Consider the following 19,226-nt stretch of genomic DNA (forward strand, 5'->3'; position numbering starts at 1 on the left):
GGATGCAGCATCCTCCCAGTGCTGCCAGCACCTGCTCAGAGTCCAGCTCCCACTGAGAAGAGCCCCACGCAGCCCCGGCTGCAGCCCACTCCACCCAACACAGATCTGGGGAGCACCCCCCAACCCCCATACCCTCCCAGGGTGCAAGCAGTGGTGGGGGTGGCTCCCACCACAAGACAACTCCACCCCCCCGAACAGCACCTGCCCCTGTCCCCCCCCCCTCAACACGGAGGGCATTGATCTGCACCCCTGACACCCCTTCCACCACACCAGACTTACCAGGTGGAGGCAGCTGTATCGGAAATTGGATTGGTATCGACTGATATGCCTCCTTAAATATCGGCTATTGGTATCAGCCCCAAAAATCTCTACCCGTGTACTCCTACTTAAATTAATTCTTAGTTTCAAAGTACTGGTTAGTATCTGTGTTACAACATCAGTGTACTGAAATTTCTCCAGAAGTTTACTGCTTAAGACTCAGTCTGATAATAAATGCCCAGCAAAGAAAACACATCTCAGTATAATTTCATTCTCCAGAGAAAAATAGTCACAATACTGCATACAGGGATTTATGAATACTGACAAGAAGTAGTACAGTTAGAGAGACAGTATTTTATAACACTATTGCTATGATCAACAACCAGTTAAAGTATTTCATTATGAAGAGGCTAGAGTACCAGTCATCTTCACTACCCACTCCATATCATAAATCTCATACTTACCATATGTGGAGCACTGATTGTTGCTTGAAAACCTGCAAAACAAGAAAATATAAAATACTGATATAACAGCTAAATTATCACTGTTAACATTCCTATACATTTTAATTAGAAAATACTGTTAATTCCATCAATACTGTGATGCAAGCCCTCATATAAGGCTTTATATAGCTCTTTTTGTTACCTATTAATATTAGGTTTCAAAAGCATGATTAAAGTGTAACAAGGCCCCCGTTACTGAGAAGGGGGAGCAAGCCCGGGGCCTGCTGCCCAGACAAGCCTCTGTGAACAGACTTTGTGGTTAAAGGACTCAAGTAAGCACTCACTAGCAGTGGTGGTGGCATCAGGGACTAGAGTCCAGCAGCAGTAAGTTACCCTGAGGCTGAGCCAGCAAGCTGAATCAGGAAAAACTTGTGGCAGCTCAGGGAGGCATGTTACCAACAAGGGGCAGGGCCAGGGCCAGGGCCAGGGCCAAGGCCAGAGTCAGGGAGACATATAAACATAGGCAGACCCAGAGGGGGCAATCTGGCCCTGGAGGCAGAAGGGGAAGGAGCTCCACAGTAAGCTGCTTGCTGAAAAAAGCCTGAAAGAGATCCTGCCTTCCTGGAGAGAGGCCAGTAAAAAAGCTCAGGGCTGGCAGTGAATGAGACTCAGTATGTATGGGGGATTTCAGATGGCCAGCGTACTAGAGAATTAAGTTGTAGCCAGTGTGCTGATGTTTTGGTTTGCATTTTACCTCATGGCTTATGGAAGGGACTAAGGGTTGGTTTGGAGGTCCCACTAGTGCCCAAGTGATCATCTTGAGCCCTGACAGGGGTCAGGTTCAAGGCATACACTGGAGACAGAAGGCCCAGAGCCTAAAGAAGGGGAGAGTTTGGAGGGCCAGAGGGTCCACAGCCCAAGAAAGGGCAGGATTTGGGGCCAGAGGGCCCCAAGCCCAGAGAACGGCAGAGCTTAGGGTAGAAGGGGAAGGAGACCCAGCTCAAGAAAGGTTTAGATCCAAAGACTAGAAGGCTGGAAGGGACCTCGGAAGAGCATCGGGTCCAGCCCCCTGCACCAAGCAGGAAAAACAACTGAGGGTCAAATGACCCAGCAAGGTGACTGTTGAGTTTCCTCTTGAAGATTTCCAGGGTAAGTGATTGCACCACCTCTGGAGGGAGCTTATTCCACAGCCTGCACACCCTGGCTGTGAAGAAGTTTTTCCTAATTTTGAGCCTGAATTGATTTTCCAGGAGTTTGTGGCCATTACTCCCGATTTTCACCTCGGGTGCCCTGGTGACCAGTTGCTTACTGAGCCCTTGATGTACTCCCTTAGTGTAGCAGTAAGTTGGTACCAGGTCCCCTCAGCCTTAGTTTCCTCAGATTGAGTCCCAGATCCCATAGCCTTTCCTCGTATGGCTTGCCTTTTAAAGACTCTGATCATACAGGCAGCTCTTCTTTGGACTCTCCCAAAATAGAGAATCCACAGTACTGCTTTAGGAGCGGTGGAGGCAAGTCCAGGGGACCCAGATGGAGCTGGAGCAGGCTTGATACCCGAGGCAGGGCAGAGACATCCCTAGTGGGGCAAAACCAGGAGCAGGGGCCCAGAGCCCAGGCAGGGCACAGCCTGAGAGAGCAAGACTTGGGCTGAGACCTGGAAGCCAGGTCTGGTGCAGTGGGCCTAAGCTACAGGAACCAGTGAAAGAAAAGGGGCTGAGGCCAGAGGGGCCAAAGACCTGACAAGGGTGTAAAGGCCCGAGGTGGCCTGGCATCAAATTGGGGCCAAATGTCCACTGAATCCATTAACTGGTAATTTCTGCAAGGCATGGACATGATGTAAAGGGGTGAATGGAGCCACGTAATTAGCCGTTAAGGCATAGCTGGTGCCCCAGAAGAACCAGCTGGCACCTAGAGGAACCAGGGCTTGCCCTGGGACCTATTAGACAGCCTCCCTTCCAACCAAATAACTTGATCTAATGCATGGTAGGCGAGTGAGAAGCAGATGGCACCCCATGGCTAGAGTAGTGTGACGGGTCATGGGACCCCCACAGAATTTACTAGCTTCTTCTGGAGCACGAGACTAGTCACAAAGATATCAAAAGGTGCACCCATCAACCAAAGGACTGATAAACCCAACTCAGAAATGAATTTAAGAAAATAATTCAAACTATTCTCTCCTGGTCAGTTAATATAGCATTGAAAGGTACTTGGAATGAAAGAAGTTTTTATACCCTTAATGACTACTAGTTTGGATCTATTACATAGCTCTAGTTTTGCAATGCTATAAACACATGAAAGTTGCCTATATAAAGTTATATCCCCAAGAGTAGCATATCCCCTTTCCACCTTCATTTTTCACTTACGAGCTTTAATTTGTTACTTTACATATTTTTATCTATATTAGATTGTATAAGGCAGGGACCGTGCCTTTTTGCCTCCAAAACAGCATGAATACATATAGAAAAGTATGGAGAAATACGATATTATATGCACTAATACTGAAAGGAGTTCAATTTTTAAGACTACCAGAGCATATTTACAAACATCTAACTTTAGAAAAGAGCAATATCTGTAATAAAAATGATATTTTAACCAATAATTTCCACCACCAAATATAAGAGCAAAAGAAAAGGGAAGCTGATTCATTCGGTTTTCTGCCTGAAAGACAAAATTAAGGATCTAATGATAAGAAGCAAGTTTCAGAAGAGTTCAGGATCCTTCGCTCAACATGTACTCCCAAATCTCTCTCACTTGAAATGAAAGATTAAGATAACCACATCATAATCATTTTGGCCCAAATCCTATTCTGCCTGGTAGATCTACCTGAACCATACATATAATTGATAACGGCACTGATTTCAGTGCAAAACAAAGCAAAAACAAACTCTCCATTTACCTGCTAGCAATTAGGTTTGGTGGTTAGGGTACCTGCTTAGGAAGTGAGAACTCTACGATCTATGTCTCATTCTTCAGATTAATGGGTCAGGCAGGTTTGATAACACCCTTCATCCAAAACTGTACACGACTAAAAAAGTCTGAAGAGCTATAACATTTCTCAGATGCATCCTGCATTAACTGAAATTTTGAATTAAAAATATTGACTGGATCAGCTGATGAGGAATTAAAATTTTCCTATAAAAATTAAAGCATTTTTAGATTTAATTCTGTTCTTAACACACACAACTAAATCGTTAAGTTATACCAACTGAAGCACACACAACTTTTACATAAATGTTCTTACCTATTGACTGAGGAGAATCCATATAAGGGTTGCATTTTGCATAGTGGCAACGGTCTGTGGCCAACATTACATCAAATACTTTGTCTGATTTGATTATTCCATTTTCTGAAAAAAAGAGACAATTTTCATGAAAATTGTAGATGAAGAATCATACAAGAATTACAAAAATAGTAATTTATTTTACATATTATCTTTGCATTGGCATAAGCTCTTAAGTTACCAATAGTCACAGTACTTACTCTTGAATCTGCCTCATGCTTTAAGTTTTGATCAAGATGCAAAACACTGAATTTTAAGCTCTACCACAAAATCTCCTGAAAGTTAAGATGCTTTCAATATTTTGAGATTTTAAAAAGATTTAAGGGTTTCTTTTTTTTTAAATTTCCCTTGTTTCACAAAGACTGCAAGATTATCACAAGTCTCTCCTGGCTTATTATTTAAATATGAACATCAAGAACTTTGTGATACTAGAATACAAGATCCCCTACACAGGAAGAAAAAAGAGACTTTTATAAATGAGAAGCAACAGACACATCAATTTGATAAATCAATCATTTATTTTCAAGTACTGTTCAACTGTTTTTGTCTTGGCAGAAGCCTCACCCATATCAAACTCCTACACCATTAGAATGCTATTAATGGACCTTACCCCATTAAAGTATTCACAAAAAACCTAATTTCAGACTTTGCCTGCTCTTCAAAATGAGCCAAAAATGCTTCTGCCATTTTATATGCATGTGTTCAAAGAACGTAGCTATGGAAGTTAAAAGGAAAAGTTAATAAATATCCAAGTATTTAGAACTGTTAAGTTCTATGCTGTTTCCTCATAAATGCTATTTTCTTATTTCAACCATCTGTTTACACAGAAAATATAAATTAAAGTGAAACAAAATGCTCAATTAAGTTAGATTAAACTAGAGGAATTTTTAAAATTATTTTAAGTGGGACTTCAGCATTTTTTAAAATTCAGCCCCAAGGCCTAGCAAATTTAAAAGCTGTTTCTTGAAATGGCTACTGCACTAACCTGATTATAATTATTTCTATGCCTTTTCAAGTAGAAAGCAAAAAATCCCCAAACTTAGATATAAGTACCCAAACAAAACTTGCCTAATTTTTTTCTGTAGACAAAAAACCAAAACAAAGAAAAAAAGCTACAATATACACCAAGGAGGGTACAAAAAGAACATGCCTCCAAAAACATGGGGACAAAGATATTAAGAGTAATGTCTTATACAGCCTTATTCTTAATTTAGGGTACTCCTATCTCTGACTCACATGGCCTTCTAGCTAAAATTCTTTCCCATATCACATTACGCACATTGCTTGTTCCGACTTTATTCTGGATGGTAAGCTATATTAATTCTGTATTCAAGTCAAATCCTTACTTAGCTGCATATAAAACTTTTTAATGTGGAAATATTAATGCCAAATATATTTTATTTTAAGACTTGTGGAGGCTCATAAATTTCCTTCTCATCATTTGCTGCCACCATGTTAGGTACTGTTCAAACAGCAGGGGTAGGGACAAAGAAATATTCCACAGAGTGGCTAGTTAATGAATGTATGAATGTCAAAGAGCTTCTGAGATTAAACAGAAAACATGGATATTCAGGAAGTGAGAGTTGGGATCTCCCATGAGTATCTCTGGAGCAAATCCAAAATATACATATAATCTGTTCCTTTGCCTTTTTTAATACTTAAGACAACTTTGCATTTATTTTATGCGAGGGGTAATTTTTAATATTAAAAATGATTTTTTCCCTTTAAAGGAATATTGATAAATCGCTCAGCTTTAAAGCAGTTTTCCATTTTCTGTAAGATATGTATGTATATTCAAAATTATACATTTTGGAAATATGTGACAAAAGAAAAATGGAGAGAAATTAGACGCTATAAACTCATTACCGCTAGTGCTACCACTATCCGTGAAGTAGGAAAAAACAAACTGTAGTTTAAAACCAGAAAGGGAAAGAAGGTTTATCTAGAATTTCAAAAAATCCACCCTCCTCCCACCATATACAGCCAGAAGTTTTCCCAGGAAACTACATTCAATTTATGCGGAATTGAAGATCTCTCTCTTTTTTTTTTTTAAATTCCTAGACCTTCATAGTTGCAAAACAGCTTTCTACAAATGAACTAATACAATGGGTTCCTCTACATGTGTACTTTATCGCTGGGTTAACCAATTAGCTCTGCAGCAAAGCATCACTGTCCATACATTCGCTCATATTGGGGCACAATATATTAATTACCTCTGCCATAGGATAATATTGTCCAGGACAAGTAGTATCTTATGGTGGAGTAATTTATGCTGCCAACACACATGTAGCTGGTGACCGAGGCTGGCAGGGTATAAGGGTGCTACAGTGCAGGGGCTGCCTGCCAGCTGGGCCCACACTGTTGCAGCCTCATGCCCCAGCCAGCCATTCCTCTGCCACTCAACACCACAACCCAGAGCCCAGGGCCAACTCCCTGAGCCTGCTGCCAGCCCAGGACTGCTTCTCCCCAAGCTCTAATTGCTGAGGCCCTGGTCACACATGGATATGTTATGCCAGCCTGGGAGCTATTGACTCGGGTGGAAGCTGCACCACAGTTTATTGCTCCATGCTAATTGCACATGTAGATGCACCCAATGCTGCCTTCTTTCTTCTAAGCAGCAGGGTGGGTTTGATTTAAATCATGATTTAAATCACTGGTCAGGAGGCTACAATTTAATCATTGTTTTCTACAAAAAGTCCACTCATGTTATTTGATGTCCAGGTTGTAGCTGTATTAGTCCAGAGGCAAAAGGAATCAGAACTTGTGATAGAGGTGGTATCTTTTATTAGACCAACTAGATTTTTGCAAAAAAGTTCTTTAATTATAGCTTTTGGGCACAAGCACCCTTCTTCAGGCATCAGAGAAAAGAATGTAAAAGTCCTCCTGGGTAGAAACAAAAATTCTTCTTTCATAGGAGAGCTGAAGGTGTGGTAAAAATCTACTGTTTAGAACAGTTCATTTTATAGGCAGATTAGGCTCAGAAAAAAGTTAGAATAGCTTGTTTACCTCAAAGCTGTTGGGTGGTAAAGCAGGATGTAAACAGACTATTCTAACTTTTATCTGTTCCATCTATTGTCACGATTTTGTTCACAAATTGTTATCAAATTAAGCCATATCTCAATATATCACTCAAAACAGTCTACTACTGAGTTCCATCACGTCTTGTGGAAGACTTAGTTTGGTTCTACCTGCTTTCTTCAGGGCAGCTGCTGCAAAGTGGTTGTTATGGAAGTATTTTCTATTTTCAATAAAATGCTGCTCAAAATGTTTCTCTTATTTCTACTGCCCATCTCTCCATGCATTCATCTCCAGACTCCTACTCCTTGCCAGATCTACTCCACCCCCAATCCTCTATTCATTTCTTGAAACTTTGCACTTTTAGAGAGACGTAAGGGCTTGACTCTGTGTACATGTGTACAGGTAAACAATAGGGCTGATGAGTAGGCAATCAGCAGGGATCCTGGTTTTCTCCGATTTAAAAAAAATCCCTGATTTTCAGTTAAAAAAAGTAAACCCAAATCCACGTTTTTCTGTGATTAAAAAGAAACACCACTATATATATAGTGCACAACATATATATATAAAATGGTGTTTCATTTAAATCATGGGAAAATGTGGATTTGGGGTTACATTTTTAACTGAAAACTGGGATTTTATTTAAATCAGAGAAAACCAGGGTCCCTGGTAATTGGATCTCTTATCTCTCATCTCCATATACCACTGTTAACAAGGATGTTATCATCTCTGGAGACACAAATCCAATTTGAGAACTGAAACAAAGCATCAGAGATGCTTAATGGGATCTTCTGGTCTGACCACTGAGTCCCGCTGGGTACAGTAGTCTCCTTTAATCTTTACTAATGTACAGAAGCCTCTGAGAACCCCATAAGATTGTGCCCCTAATATTGTACACGGTCTGTTGTGACCCATTTGTAAAACTTTTCTAAAAAGGTTACACAAATATATTGTCTCAAATAGTATATAAATTAGAAGTTATAATCCCTATTCCATGATGATATCTTTAAGATTTAACATCTCTTAAATTAAAACAATACTTATATAGGTTGTTTTTTTTTTAAAAAGCATCTTAAACCCCCAAAACAATTAAATCAAAAAATCATTGATTTTTATCCACTCTAAGCTGTTTCAGCATGTTTGTTATTGTTCTTACCCATCTTTCTCACTATACAAGAGGCCAAAAATCATTTAAAATATTGTCAGTTTTCTTTCTGTACAGAATCATACCATGAAAAAAAAAACCCAAAAAAACCCAAACAATAAAAATCAAATTTGTTTCACTCTTCCTCTACTTTCAAAAGATGTGAACTGCAGCAAAGGCAGGCCCTGGAACTCTTCACTAAAGAGGAACCATAAGATGCTGAAGGTTAGGAAAGTAGTACAGATCCTCTCTCCTCAGAAGGCAAGAAACTGAAGGAGGAGGGGAGAGAAACACGCCCATTATAGGTGGTGTCTACCAAAAAAAGTGGTAACACAAAAACTCACAAACCTGCCTGATAGCAACAAGAACACCCATGGAGAAAGAAATGTGGATAAACTGCTTCTCTTATAGATGGAAGCAAGACAGACAGCTTCAAATTCAGATGCCTAAACAAAAGGTGGCTTCATCTGTTAACTAGGAAATCAGGAAAACTTTCCTAGTGGGCATCTTTCTCTTCTAATCATTTCCCATTTGAACTCTGTCATGCAGCTTACTCTCACTCCTCCTTCCCCCTGCCCTCCAGAGTGGTCAAGAGGTAATTAATGCTGCAGCTTTTGCTTTTCAGCCACTCAGTGGAGGAGGGGTGAGAGGAGAGCAAAATTAAAAGCACCATTGCACCACAAACTTCTGCTGTGATTAAGGTAGGTCCCTAACTATAGACAAGTCCTGCTTAAAAGTGTTTACGGAGTTCCTGTGCTAAATCTTGCAGCAGTTTCAAATTGATGCATCAATTTGAGATAAGCTAAATCTACAAGCATGTGTGTTAAATTCCCTACATGCAAATTGCTACAGGTATACTTATTTCAAAGTCGGTGTTTTCAAGATTTGCCCCTCACTTCCATGTGCTCAGTGATAGCAGGGTGACAGCATGGGGTGGGGGGAGAAAAGGGGCTGCTGAAAGAAGAAGTTGAGGGGGCAGACAGCAAGAGGGCTACCCAGCCCTCCCTTCTTCCCCCTCCCCAAGATTTATTTTCCCTGATGTAGCAGTGGAAGGGGGACAAATTCAAGGGAAGCCACCCCAATAATTAGATTCTATAAACAGAAAATGTATAAAATTTGTTATATTTTTCCAATATCCTGGATTTAATTATTGGGGGTGTAAGCTAATATTTGAGTAGATATGGTATTTTTCAAGTCTCCGGAATAAAATAAGGTGTGATTACTACACTAAATAAGCAATTTCAAAAAACGAACCAAAACATTTTAAATGGTGGTCAGAATGAGCAAGTACATGATGTGACTATATTCTAAAGTTTTGCCGTAATATAAGGGTGCACTGATAAAGATTTTTTGGGCTGATACCCATGGTTGATTATTACCCAGCCATATCGACAGATACCAATCTGATTGCCAATATACATCCCAGCAGCTTGGGGAGCAGTGTCTGGCTGGTAAGTCTGCTGGGGGGAACAGGTACGGGGGGCAGACTGAGCCTCCCACAGCGAGGGAGTAGGGCAGGGACAGGGACAGAAGCTGCCCAGCCATGGCAGGGTAGGGTATGGGACCGAGCCACAGCTCATCTGGGGAGCTCAGGAGGGGTGGCAGGAGGGAGCTCCAACCTCTGCGCGCACCCAGAGGGGATATGGGGAGCATGTGCCCCCCTGATCTCTGCACGAGGCGAGGGCAGGCTGCTAGTCAGTGCTTGGAGCTGGAGGCTGTGCTGGGTTCTTCCCGGACGGGGTTGGGCCCGGGCTGCGCTCAGGGTCGGCAGTGGTGCTGCTCGGAGAAAGGCTGCAGGGTAGGCTATGGCCACGCCAAAATTTGCTATAGCCCCCCCTCCCAGCACCGCCACCACCTGCCCCAAGCACAGCCCAGTCCCAGCCCCTGCCAGGAAGAGCCTAGTACAGCCTCCAGACCTAAGCATTAAGCAGGCAGCCCACTCTTGTCCTGCACACAGATCGGGGGGGGGGGAGCAGTTGCCCTCTGTTTGTCCCCCATGAGTGCACACAACGATGGGACCCACCCCCCGCTTTGCAGCCCCCTGTGCCCTCTAGACAAGTCGCAGCTCCACTCCGTGCCAGCTGGACAATGCCTACCTGTGCCCCACTCCCCCTCTCACCACAGAGGCCTTGATCTGTCCCTGCCCCTTCTTCCCAACAGACTTACCAGCCAGATACTGCTCTCTAAGCTGCTGGGCTCCACTCCTAGCTGCAGCATTTATTGACAATATTGTCGGCCTCATCAGCAGAAAAAAAAAAACGACTGCCGATAATGTCAATTTTCTGTGTATTGGTGCTGATATGGTATGGACTGATGTATCACTATACCTCTACCATAATGTTTCACTGTATTAAAAAGTTACCAGTGAAAGGTATTAAAAATTTTACTAGACAACCATTGTAGCTAAGAAAAATAGAATTGATATAGAAATGTAAAGACACCTGGACCTGGAATAATCCAGTAACTCATAAAACAGAGCATTCACACCTCTTTCACACGGTCTTCCTGCTCTCTAGGGTCAAAGTTTTAAACAACATAGTCTTCAAAATAAGAACCAAGTACAACTGATGCAGTAAGGTCACCCTGTACTGCATGACCTGAAACAACAGCTCCGAGGTATAACCTGCCCCACTTTTCTCACAAGGTAGAGACTCCGATGGCCATTAATACTTTGAACAACACTGTTCACATCTTCACAACCTAAAGCATAGTCTACTCTTACCTGTTGATCCAGCAGTTGCCACTGATAAACTACCAGAGCAGATGGACACCTCAGCACTTCTAGTGGCTTTGTGCAACCCAAATATAGCAGCTGTGCAGCCTCTGCATGAAGTCTGTTATAGTCAGCAGAAAATGAGGGAGCCTCTACATGAGCCTTCGGCCAGCTGCCTGGCAGCAACATAAGCTTAATTCCACTTAGAGGTAGAGTAATTCTAGGAGCAGAAAAGGACAGCTCCACTGCCTCAGACAGACGGGCTTTCTGAGTATGCATGCACTCTGCTGGCAGAACTATAGACTAAGTAGACCCAAGAAAAAGCAGGGGATCATATTATGAAGATTTGTAAGCGACTGTTCAGTTTGGTCCCCACAAGCAATCAGGTTAGGGAGAGTACAGCCACACCTCTCCTTCCCCACCACGCCAATCACTATGAACACTGAGCTCCTCACAAGGCAAGGCAGTGGTCCTCAAAACTTTTTAGCCTCAAAATACACGTCCACAGCTTTTCTGAATTTCACTGTACCCAGAGCTACAGTCTAAACATCAGGGAAAAATAGGGAGGGGTGTCTGGAGGCTAAAAAGTTTAAGAACTACTGATCTAGCTGGTGCCAGCTGAGGGCAGTGGGGGCAGGAATTTCATACCTTATTCTTTCCACTGTCTGTCCTCTGCCCACCCCTGATCTGTACCCAAAAGGGCAAAGGCAGTAGCCACTGCCAAGGCTGCTCCTACAGGGTCTTACAGGCTGGCGTGTGCCCCTGCAGCCCTCCTTGCAGTCCTGGGAGCATGGGAGAAAAGTAGGAGACAAGCCAGTTTGCTAAGCATGGCTCTGGTCCCACTTCCATCCAGAGCATGCTGATGGGACACAGCAGGGGCAGGTGGCACAGAGGCTGCCAGGAAGCTGGTGGGAGGGCATCAGCAGTGGCAGTCCCCAGAGGATCAGTCAAAGATGCCACCGAGTAGCTGCAGCAGGCATAGGACAGATCTATGGGGCTGTGAGAGCATGAAGTCAGGGCTTCTACAGAGACCGGCCCCAGCAGCATTAACAGGGAGTGCATCTGGGCAGGAAGCTGCTCGGAGGCCAGGTTCTTGCAGCAGAAATGACAGCGTGGTCTAGAGCCAGGGTAGAGCCATGATCCACTGCCTACACAATCCTGCCTTGGGCGTGCGGGCACCAGATTGCAGTTATGCCCCAGCTCTGGACCATGCTGTCACCACCGCAAGATCCCAGACCTGGAGCAACTCCCTGCCCAGCCACATCCCCTGCTAGCAGTGTTCTCCGTGGAAACCTGGCCCCCATGCTGTCGTGGCCCCACCACTGCTGGGGTCTCCCTAGAAACCAGCCACAGCAATGTGGGCAGGGGCTGATGGGAAATGGAGTCCACTGGAGGCCCGATCTGGCCTACAGGCCAGGCTTTGCCCACCACTGCTTTAAACCAAGGGGCAAGAAGGCAGTTTTCAGCTGCTTCCATCTAATGTGCAAAAACAGCTCAACATCCTTCTGTACCGACACCTACATACCTAGGCATCAGACTACTTTGACTTTCAAGGAATGCATTCCCCAAGATTTCACTAGAAATAAAAAAAAGTAAAACCACCTGTTCAGCAAATAAGCTCATTCAACCTAGGAAACCAATGCACGGACACTGAGAACTCCAGGCTCACCTTGTGCTATTCTGTAACAGAGCACTGATGCCTGGTGTAGCCCAACTCTTCTCACACCAGGCTACTAAATACTCGCCTGACATGAAACCAGACACAAAACAGGCACTATGAAAACCATCAGATGGGCCTAATTGCTGCTTTATCCAGCATCTGGAAAGCACATTACAGAGTCTGCTTCGCCAAGCCTGTGGCATTACATCTACCTTTGTTTGACAACATTAATTCACTGACCACATTTTAAATCAGGTCATGCTGTTTGGACAGTTTTCTCCACGTAAGAGGTTCCCAACCACCAGGTTGCAGCCTGGTATCAGACCACAAAAAGGGTTGGCTACAGGGTCGTGGCATGAGCCCCGTTTGGAGCCCTGTCTGTTTGCCCAGATGAACAGCTTCTGCCACCAGCAGTCACACGCTGGGCAGCGGGGCAGCCCTGGAACGGCGGCAGTTGGCTCTATGCGCCCCATCCCACTCCCATGCCAGTCCCCAATATAGAAAAGGTTGGGAACTACTGCTCTAAGCAACCTCAGCGTTGCCTCTAAAATAGCCTGTGCTAGGTCAAGAATGACCAGTCTTTGGAACAAAGGCAGCCTGAGACAGGACAGCATGTGGCTGAAAAGGGACAAGACAGGCAGTATAGTAGTAGATAGGGCAGAAAACAGGAAGCAGAGCAAAAGATGAAATGGGGGGGAAAGGAGGGCAAGAAGAAAGCAGTGCAGGACATTAGGTAGGAAATACAAAGTAGAGAGCAGAAAGCAGAGCAGCAGATCTGGCAGGAGAAGGGGATCCGAGTGGCACTTGGGGTGGGTGCAGGGCTAATATGTGGCACACCTAGTAAAAAACATTGGCCCCCACCCTGCTAGGTGGCTAGAACAAGCTTCAAACATAGCCAGCTTGTGGCAAACATAGTAGTTCAGCCCACTAATTTCAACCTCATACCATGACAGTGGCAAAAGCTTAACTGCTTTAAATGCATGGCACACAATTGTAAGCAGGGCTTTTGCTGCTACAATTAGTTAAGAAATGCGGGCCACATACTTGCAAACTGCACCTTTTAAGTGCTTCTTCATTCATTCCCTTACAGTTAATGCCATACTCCTTATCCAGCAGATGAATAGTAAAGGCGCAGGCAAACAAGCTTGATAAGACTGTGTAAACGAAACTGCAATATATAGACATCTCATGCAATAAAGATGCCATTCTACCGAAGCTTGACCACAAAACTAACTTTGGTTTCCCTAGTGGAAAAACAGTGAATTCTTACACTCTCAGGAAATTTGAGAAAGATGTTTGTGCCACACTTAGAAGATATAAAATGCATTTATCATAGTCAGATACATTTATGGCACTAATTATTAGATCATGGAACACGCATATTCTTATAAGCAACACAGGACAATAAAGAAAGGCAATACGACCTAAGCTATATGCAGGTACAACTGAGTTACAGAACCATTTTAGCTTTCAATGCAGTGTCAGTAATTACTGAAACTGCACGTTTTCTACAAAGAAATAGTAAAATTAGTTTTAAAAGTATTTCATCATTTATCAAATGTGAAAGAAGTACTTGCAGAAAGCAGCAGAAATGGCATTATGAAGCTACTCAATGCAGTCTCCCTACATATTTTATGGGCTACACATACTAAAGATCACATACTAAAGAAACTTTTCTATTACAGACTTAGCTGAGCTTTCCTTTGCTGGGCTGTTGTAATGAACCTAATTTCTGTATCCTACCTGGGTAAGTCTAAAGAGCGAGTGTCTAAATATTGACTGTTAGTCCCACTTCTCAGGGATACACTAGTGATCTAGATTCCCTGGCTAGTACCCTTGAGATATACTACCCTGTGATCCAACTTCCCTACACCCAAGATATGTAATAATCGTCTACTGGTAGTTTCCCCAATAGCTTCATCATCTTCTCTCCAGAGGTCCACTCACAGGCAGAGAACTCTTCATTACAGTTTGACTTCTCAGGGACCTCGTTACAGTTAAAAACAAAAGAACACAAAGACTTTGCAAGGAACTCCTAAAGATACACTTTTCTTATACGCAGGGAACATGAGATTTGCAGAACAATAAAAGAAACTTATATTGTATTTACTCATATACTACACATGCCCTTCCCCCCACAAGGTAGCCCTCCAATATCAGTGCAGTGTTGTAAGCAGGGAAGCTGATTTCTGCACTGTAATAGACTAGATATAAAAGGTTATTTATACTGTTTAATGTTTACTGTTTACCTCCCAGCTCCGAGCTGCCTGCTGTCAGGCAAACAGCTCTGGCAGGGGCTGCCTGGGAGGCGGCATGGATCTGGGCTGCAGCACTGCATGGCTGCTGCAGCAGCGAGGTAACTAGCGGTCATCAGGGAGAGCGGAGTCAGGCAAAGTGGCATGGCAGACTGGTGGTAGACAGCTGCAAGCCCAGTTGATAGCAGGGTTTAAACAGGAGTGAGTGCAGCAATGGGGCTGCCATCGGGTGCTGCAGTGGATGGCTGCACAGAGCCAGGTGCCCCTCTCATAAAGCACCCACAGGGACCTTCACCTGCCAGGAGAGCCATGCCACACCCAGATGGTGCCTCCAGCCTGTGGGTGCCTAAAGCAGTGGCACCTCCCTCCCACTCCCCCCCACTCCCACCAGGGGCTCCAGCAGCTACCACTTGGCAGGAACTCACAGCAGCTCTCCCAGCCTAACAGCATGAGGCAGATGGTGTGCCATGCAGGAGAACACCCACAGCATTCATTTGTGGGGTTAGAACCCTTAACTAGGAGCCACAACACAGGGGCAAGCCCTCTGCTGACGAGGAACATGGCGCTGGCCCAGCTGCATTCAGATGGGGAAGGGAGAAGTGGGTTAGCTCTTATAAAATAATAATGTTGCAACCTCCAGAGTAAGGCCAGTATATGACACCACAATAGCCCCCACTGTCTTGAAGGTACTTCTTCGAGAAAGGCTAAGGGACATCACCCTGACAGAAATGCACCCTTGCTGAGGTATTAGGTAGTCAGCAGCACTTCTCATTTGTGGCTTTCTAGCAGAAGCTACAACCATTGAGACACTGAACATCTAAACTCAGTCTGGCCTTTGGTGTCCGTCTCAACTGCCTAAAGGGGGGGGTGGGGATGTTAAGTCTTGGGCAGCCTCCACTCCTCCATACTCATGCCTAGGCCTATGTGTCTAAGGTCTTGGTGTGATGGTCGCAAGACACCGTACATGTAGATTCATCAGGCACCTTACTAGACTTCTTATGTGTACACCATGATTCAGAGGATCAACGGTTGTTTACTACAATACTCCACTCCAGGCACACTTGAATTGCAATTCTTGCCAGCTGGCCCCACACTGAAGAGCCCTCATGCCCCAGCCAGCCCCTCCCCACCATGTTGAGCCAGGGTGGAGCAGCCCCCCATCTGGCAGCCTGCCCCTGCTACTCCGACTAGACTCAACGTGCAGGGGTCCTAGACACATGTTCGAAAACAGCACCCAGGAGCAATACACTCTGGCACGGTATGCATCTGAGTTTACTGCTTTGTGCTAAGAACACGTGTAGATGCACCCATTGTAACTTTTCTTTTCACTAGGAGCTGCAAAAACCTGTAACATGAAGCTTGGAATGTTATTAAAACCTTCACATGTATATAACATATTCAGACATTTTATTTATCTATAAGTAATGAGAACTGTCTGTCGCAGATTTATTTGTATTTATTTCCATTTATCAGACTGAATAATAGAGGCCCAGAATAATTCAGATCTAACATGAAGATAGCATTATTCCACTAACTCTGACTAAAGACAAATATTTTAAGCTTTCCTGTCCAGTGAGACTATCTTTTTAATGGAAGAAATCTACAAAGTGGACAGAAACTGCAATTATTTTAACATATATACACAGGTGGTCAGAAAGTTGTTTTGGTTTTTTTAAAGAAAAGGCAGGGGGAGAGGGTATTTTAAGCTACATAATTAGAAATTTATAAACAAAACCTTGACTACCTTCTTTTTCCCCTTCGAAACTCTATAAACAATTTAAGGAAAAAAATTAAAGTTGTAATCTTGTTTTAAAGATTAATCATTTTAAGTTTAGATGAGAGTGGTGGCAATCTTAGAATGAGGTGAGTTATAACCAGGTATAGCAATGGCATAATACGATCAGAAAAGAAAACAAGGAAGGCTGTTTTTGCTGCAGCATACTGTATTGATTGGAAAGGACACAAAAGGGAGATCAAAGAAGTAAATTGCAGTAAGTTGAATGAAAAATAATAATGGCAGGGACCAATATTCAGCAGTAAATTGGAGGTGGATAGTGAAAATATTAGAGTATGAAACAACAAAATCTGGTCAGAGACTAGGTATGAAGGACTGGGAGAGATAAAGAGATCCCAAGGGTTATGAGCTTCAAAAATCAAGAAGGTAATGAACTTTTCAGCAGATTGAGGAGAGAGAAAGAGCTAGTTTAGAATCCCAAATTCACTTCAGCCAACTAGTCATCAACAAATTAAATAGTAACTAGCCCCCTTCCTTTCTTTCTGGGTGATAAATATAAAAGCATATAAAGCGCTACTTAGAGCCACATATTTAAGGTCAGCTATTTCTATCATAACTATTTTCATTTACTTTTAACTTTCAGTACAGATGGTAAATATTGCTAAAAAGTTTCTGGTCTCTGTCAAAGGCAAACTTTTTTTATTTTTTTATTTTGAAGAATGTCAGTCCTGCTGTTTCAAGAAAGCAAAAACTGGTTTCAAGAACAGTTTTATAATGGTGCATGTGAATATCTTAAAATGGCTCTATGGGGTTGGAGGTAAAAGTCAATCATTGGTTTAAAACCAGCCTTTGGCAAGAAGTCCTTTTGAAAGTAAAAGACTGTAGTAAAATAATGTTCACTTAACTGAGTTGAGAGCTTTGAAAAAAGTTAGTGCATTTTTGGGCAGTATCTCTGTGTTAATAAATATCTTAATAAAAAAAAAGACAGGAAGTTGTGCATGTATGTACCCATAACAAAGCTGGCTGTGCAAAACATTACTGAAGGTCCTGCAAAGACCCTTGCTTCAATCACTTGGTCTATTACATCTCAAACATCATACACTGCAAACAAATTAGTTTTGGAACCCTCTTCTCAGTCTGCACCTTCTCAAGTATGAAATGTTAAAGAGTTCCTTATAAGCTTCTTTTTTGGAGTCAACATATTATAGAAGCATTAAGGTATAATGTAAATGATTACATACTTTTATGGAACAAAATAGCCTAGCAAAGTAGTTGGCTTCCTCTTTATCCTAGAATTTACTTGAAGTCATGCAAATTAACTTAATGCCAAGTGAATCTGACCATCTCTAATTTGCCATTTTTGGAAACTGAAAAAAAAAAATCAATCAATCAATCAATCAATCAATCAATCATCTATTTATCTATCTATCTATCGATAAAGTTATTATACTGACTGTTATAGAAACCAAAAACAGCTACAAGTTAAATATGCTGCAAATGTCTTTTTTTCTAAATAAAAAAATTGGAAGCAACATTTAGAACCTTTTTTGTGCAGCCTAGAATTATTTTCTCACACTGAAAATTAGAAAGATATACTTAATACAACTATATACTAAAATATGTATTATGGAAATGTACCTGACCCTACAAAGTCAAGTCTTTTTTTTTTTTTTAAAACAGTGTTCAATCTGTGCTACTTCAAAGCTCTAAGATTTCTCAATTTAATTCCCATGCCTTATTTAGAACATCTGGTTTCAGTTCTCCGACTGCTTCAGCCTAGAGTCCCAGCCAAGTCACTGATACGATGCTTTATTCTGCACAGTATCTTACTGAAAGTACCAAAAGACCAAACTGAGAGGTTAAAAACCACTTTTCCCCTTCTTTATGCAGGAATCAGTCACCTTTCAAAAAGCAACTAAAGTCACTCTCACCTTCTGGCTCTCAGAGTTAACTACTGCCTGGAACTGTTTACAATGCATTTTTGGGTTTGAAACAACTCTCTCAATAAAAGGGGGAAACTTTTGCTAATAAAATAGCAAGAATCAGAATTTTTTTTGTTTAATTAATTAAAACACCGGGCACCCAGGGTCCCCCTGTGGCCGATTGCCAAGCCTTGGGGGTGGGGTCCCCCGCATGCTCGGCAGCGGACCCAGGAGTGGACCAGAAGTACTTCTGGTCCACTTCTGGGTCCACCACTATGCATGCGGGGAAGGGCCCCACCCCACCCTCCTGTGGGATGCTCCATCCGCCCCACCATGCCAGAGTTCACAAGCTGCGCCTGGTACTTCAAGATATATAGAAAAAAAACATCTAAAGCGGTATCTATGGCCACATCACTGATTCTCTGCATCAGCATCGAAACTTCAGATTCAGATTTGGCCAAATCAAAATCTGGATGGTGATCTGAATCAATGAATCAAATCACTGGCCCCTTAATTAAGTCAAATCCAAATCCCAATCAAATACAGCCTGCTTCATGCACCCCTAATGCTCGCCCATTTTCCTAAGCAATCACTGCAGCTATTAACCAGAGCCCTACAGCCACTAGCAAAATGCATGCCAAATCACAGTGCTGTTGCCTGGGAGAATCCTGAGCAGCAACCAAGGCAAGCACTGGAGATATTAAGGGGAGAGAGGGATCTCAAATCAGGGGATGGGAAGCAATAGCAAAGATCCTTCTCCCAAAAGAGTCACACAGGGGCTGAGAGCAGAGGTTTTTCCATTCA

General features: G+C 42.9%; 1 protein-coding gene across 4 annotated transcripts in view; it reads right to left on the minus strand.

The window, feature by feature from the left end:
- Positions 1 to 19,226, minus strand: part of PCMT1 (protein-L-isoaspartate (D-aspartate) O-methyltransferase) — a 61,359-nt gene that overhangs the window by 35,555 nt on the left and 6,578 nt on the right. For 3 of the 4 annotated variants that reach the window (XR_002099401.1, XM_019527108.1, XM_019527109.1), the window contains exons 2-3: positions 3,940 to 4,044; positions 723 to 754 (exon numbers count right to left, since the gene is read on the minus strand). Coding sequence is in view for 3 of the 4 variants with exons in the window: in XM_019527108.1 (XP_019382653.1) it covers positions 723 to 754; positions 3,940 to 4,044 (137 nt within the window). In the remaining variant the exon portion in view is untranslated. Of the gene's footprint in view, positions 1 to 722; positions 755 to 3,939; positions 4,045 to 17,508; positions 17,528 to 19,226 lie in introns of those variants that run through there. The other variant, XM_019527107.1, reaches the window with a different exon arrangement.

This window comes from Gavialis gangeticus, unplaced genomic scaffold, assembly GCF_001723915.1.
Source record: "Gavialis gangeticus isolate Ggan-Ray unplaced genomic scaffold, GavGan_comp1, whole genome shotgun sequence".
In the NCBI taxonomy this organism is placed as follows: Eukaryota; Metazoa; Chordata; order Crocodylia; family Gavialidae; genus Gavialis; species Gavialis gangeticus.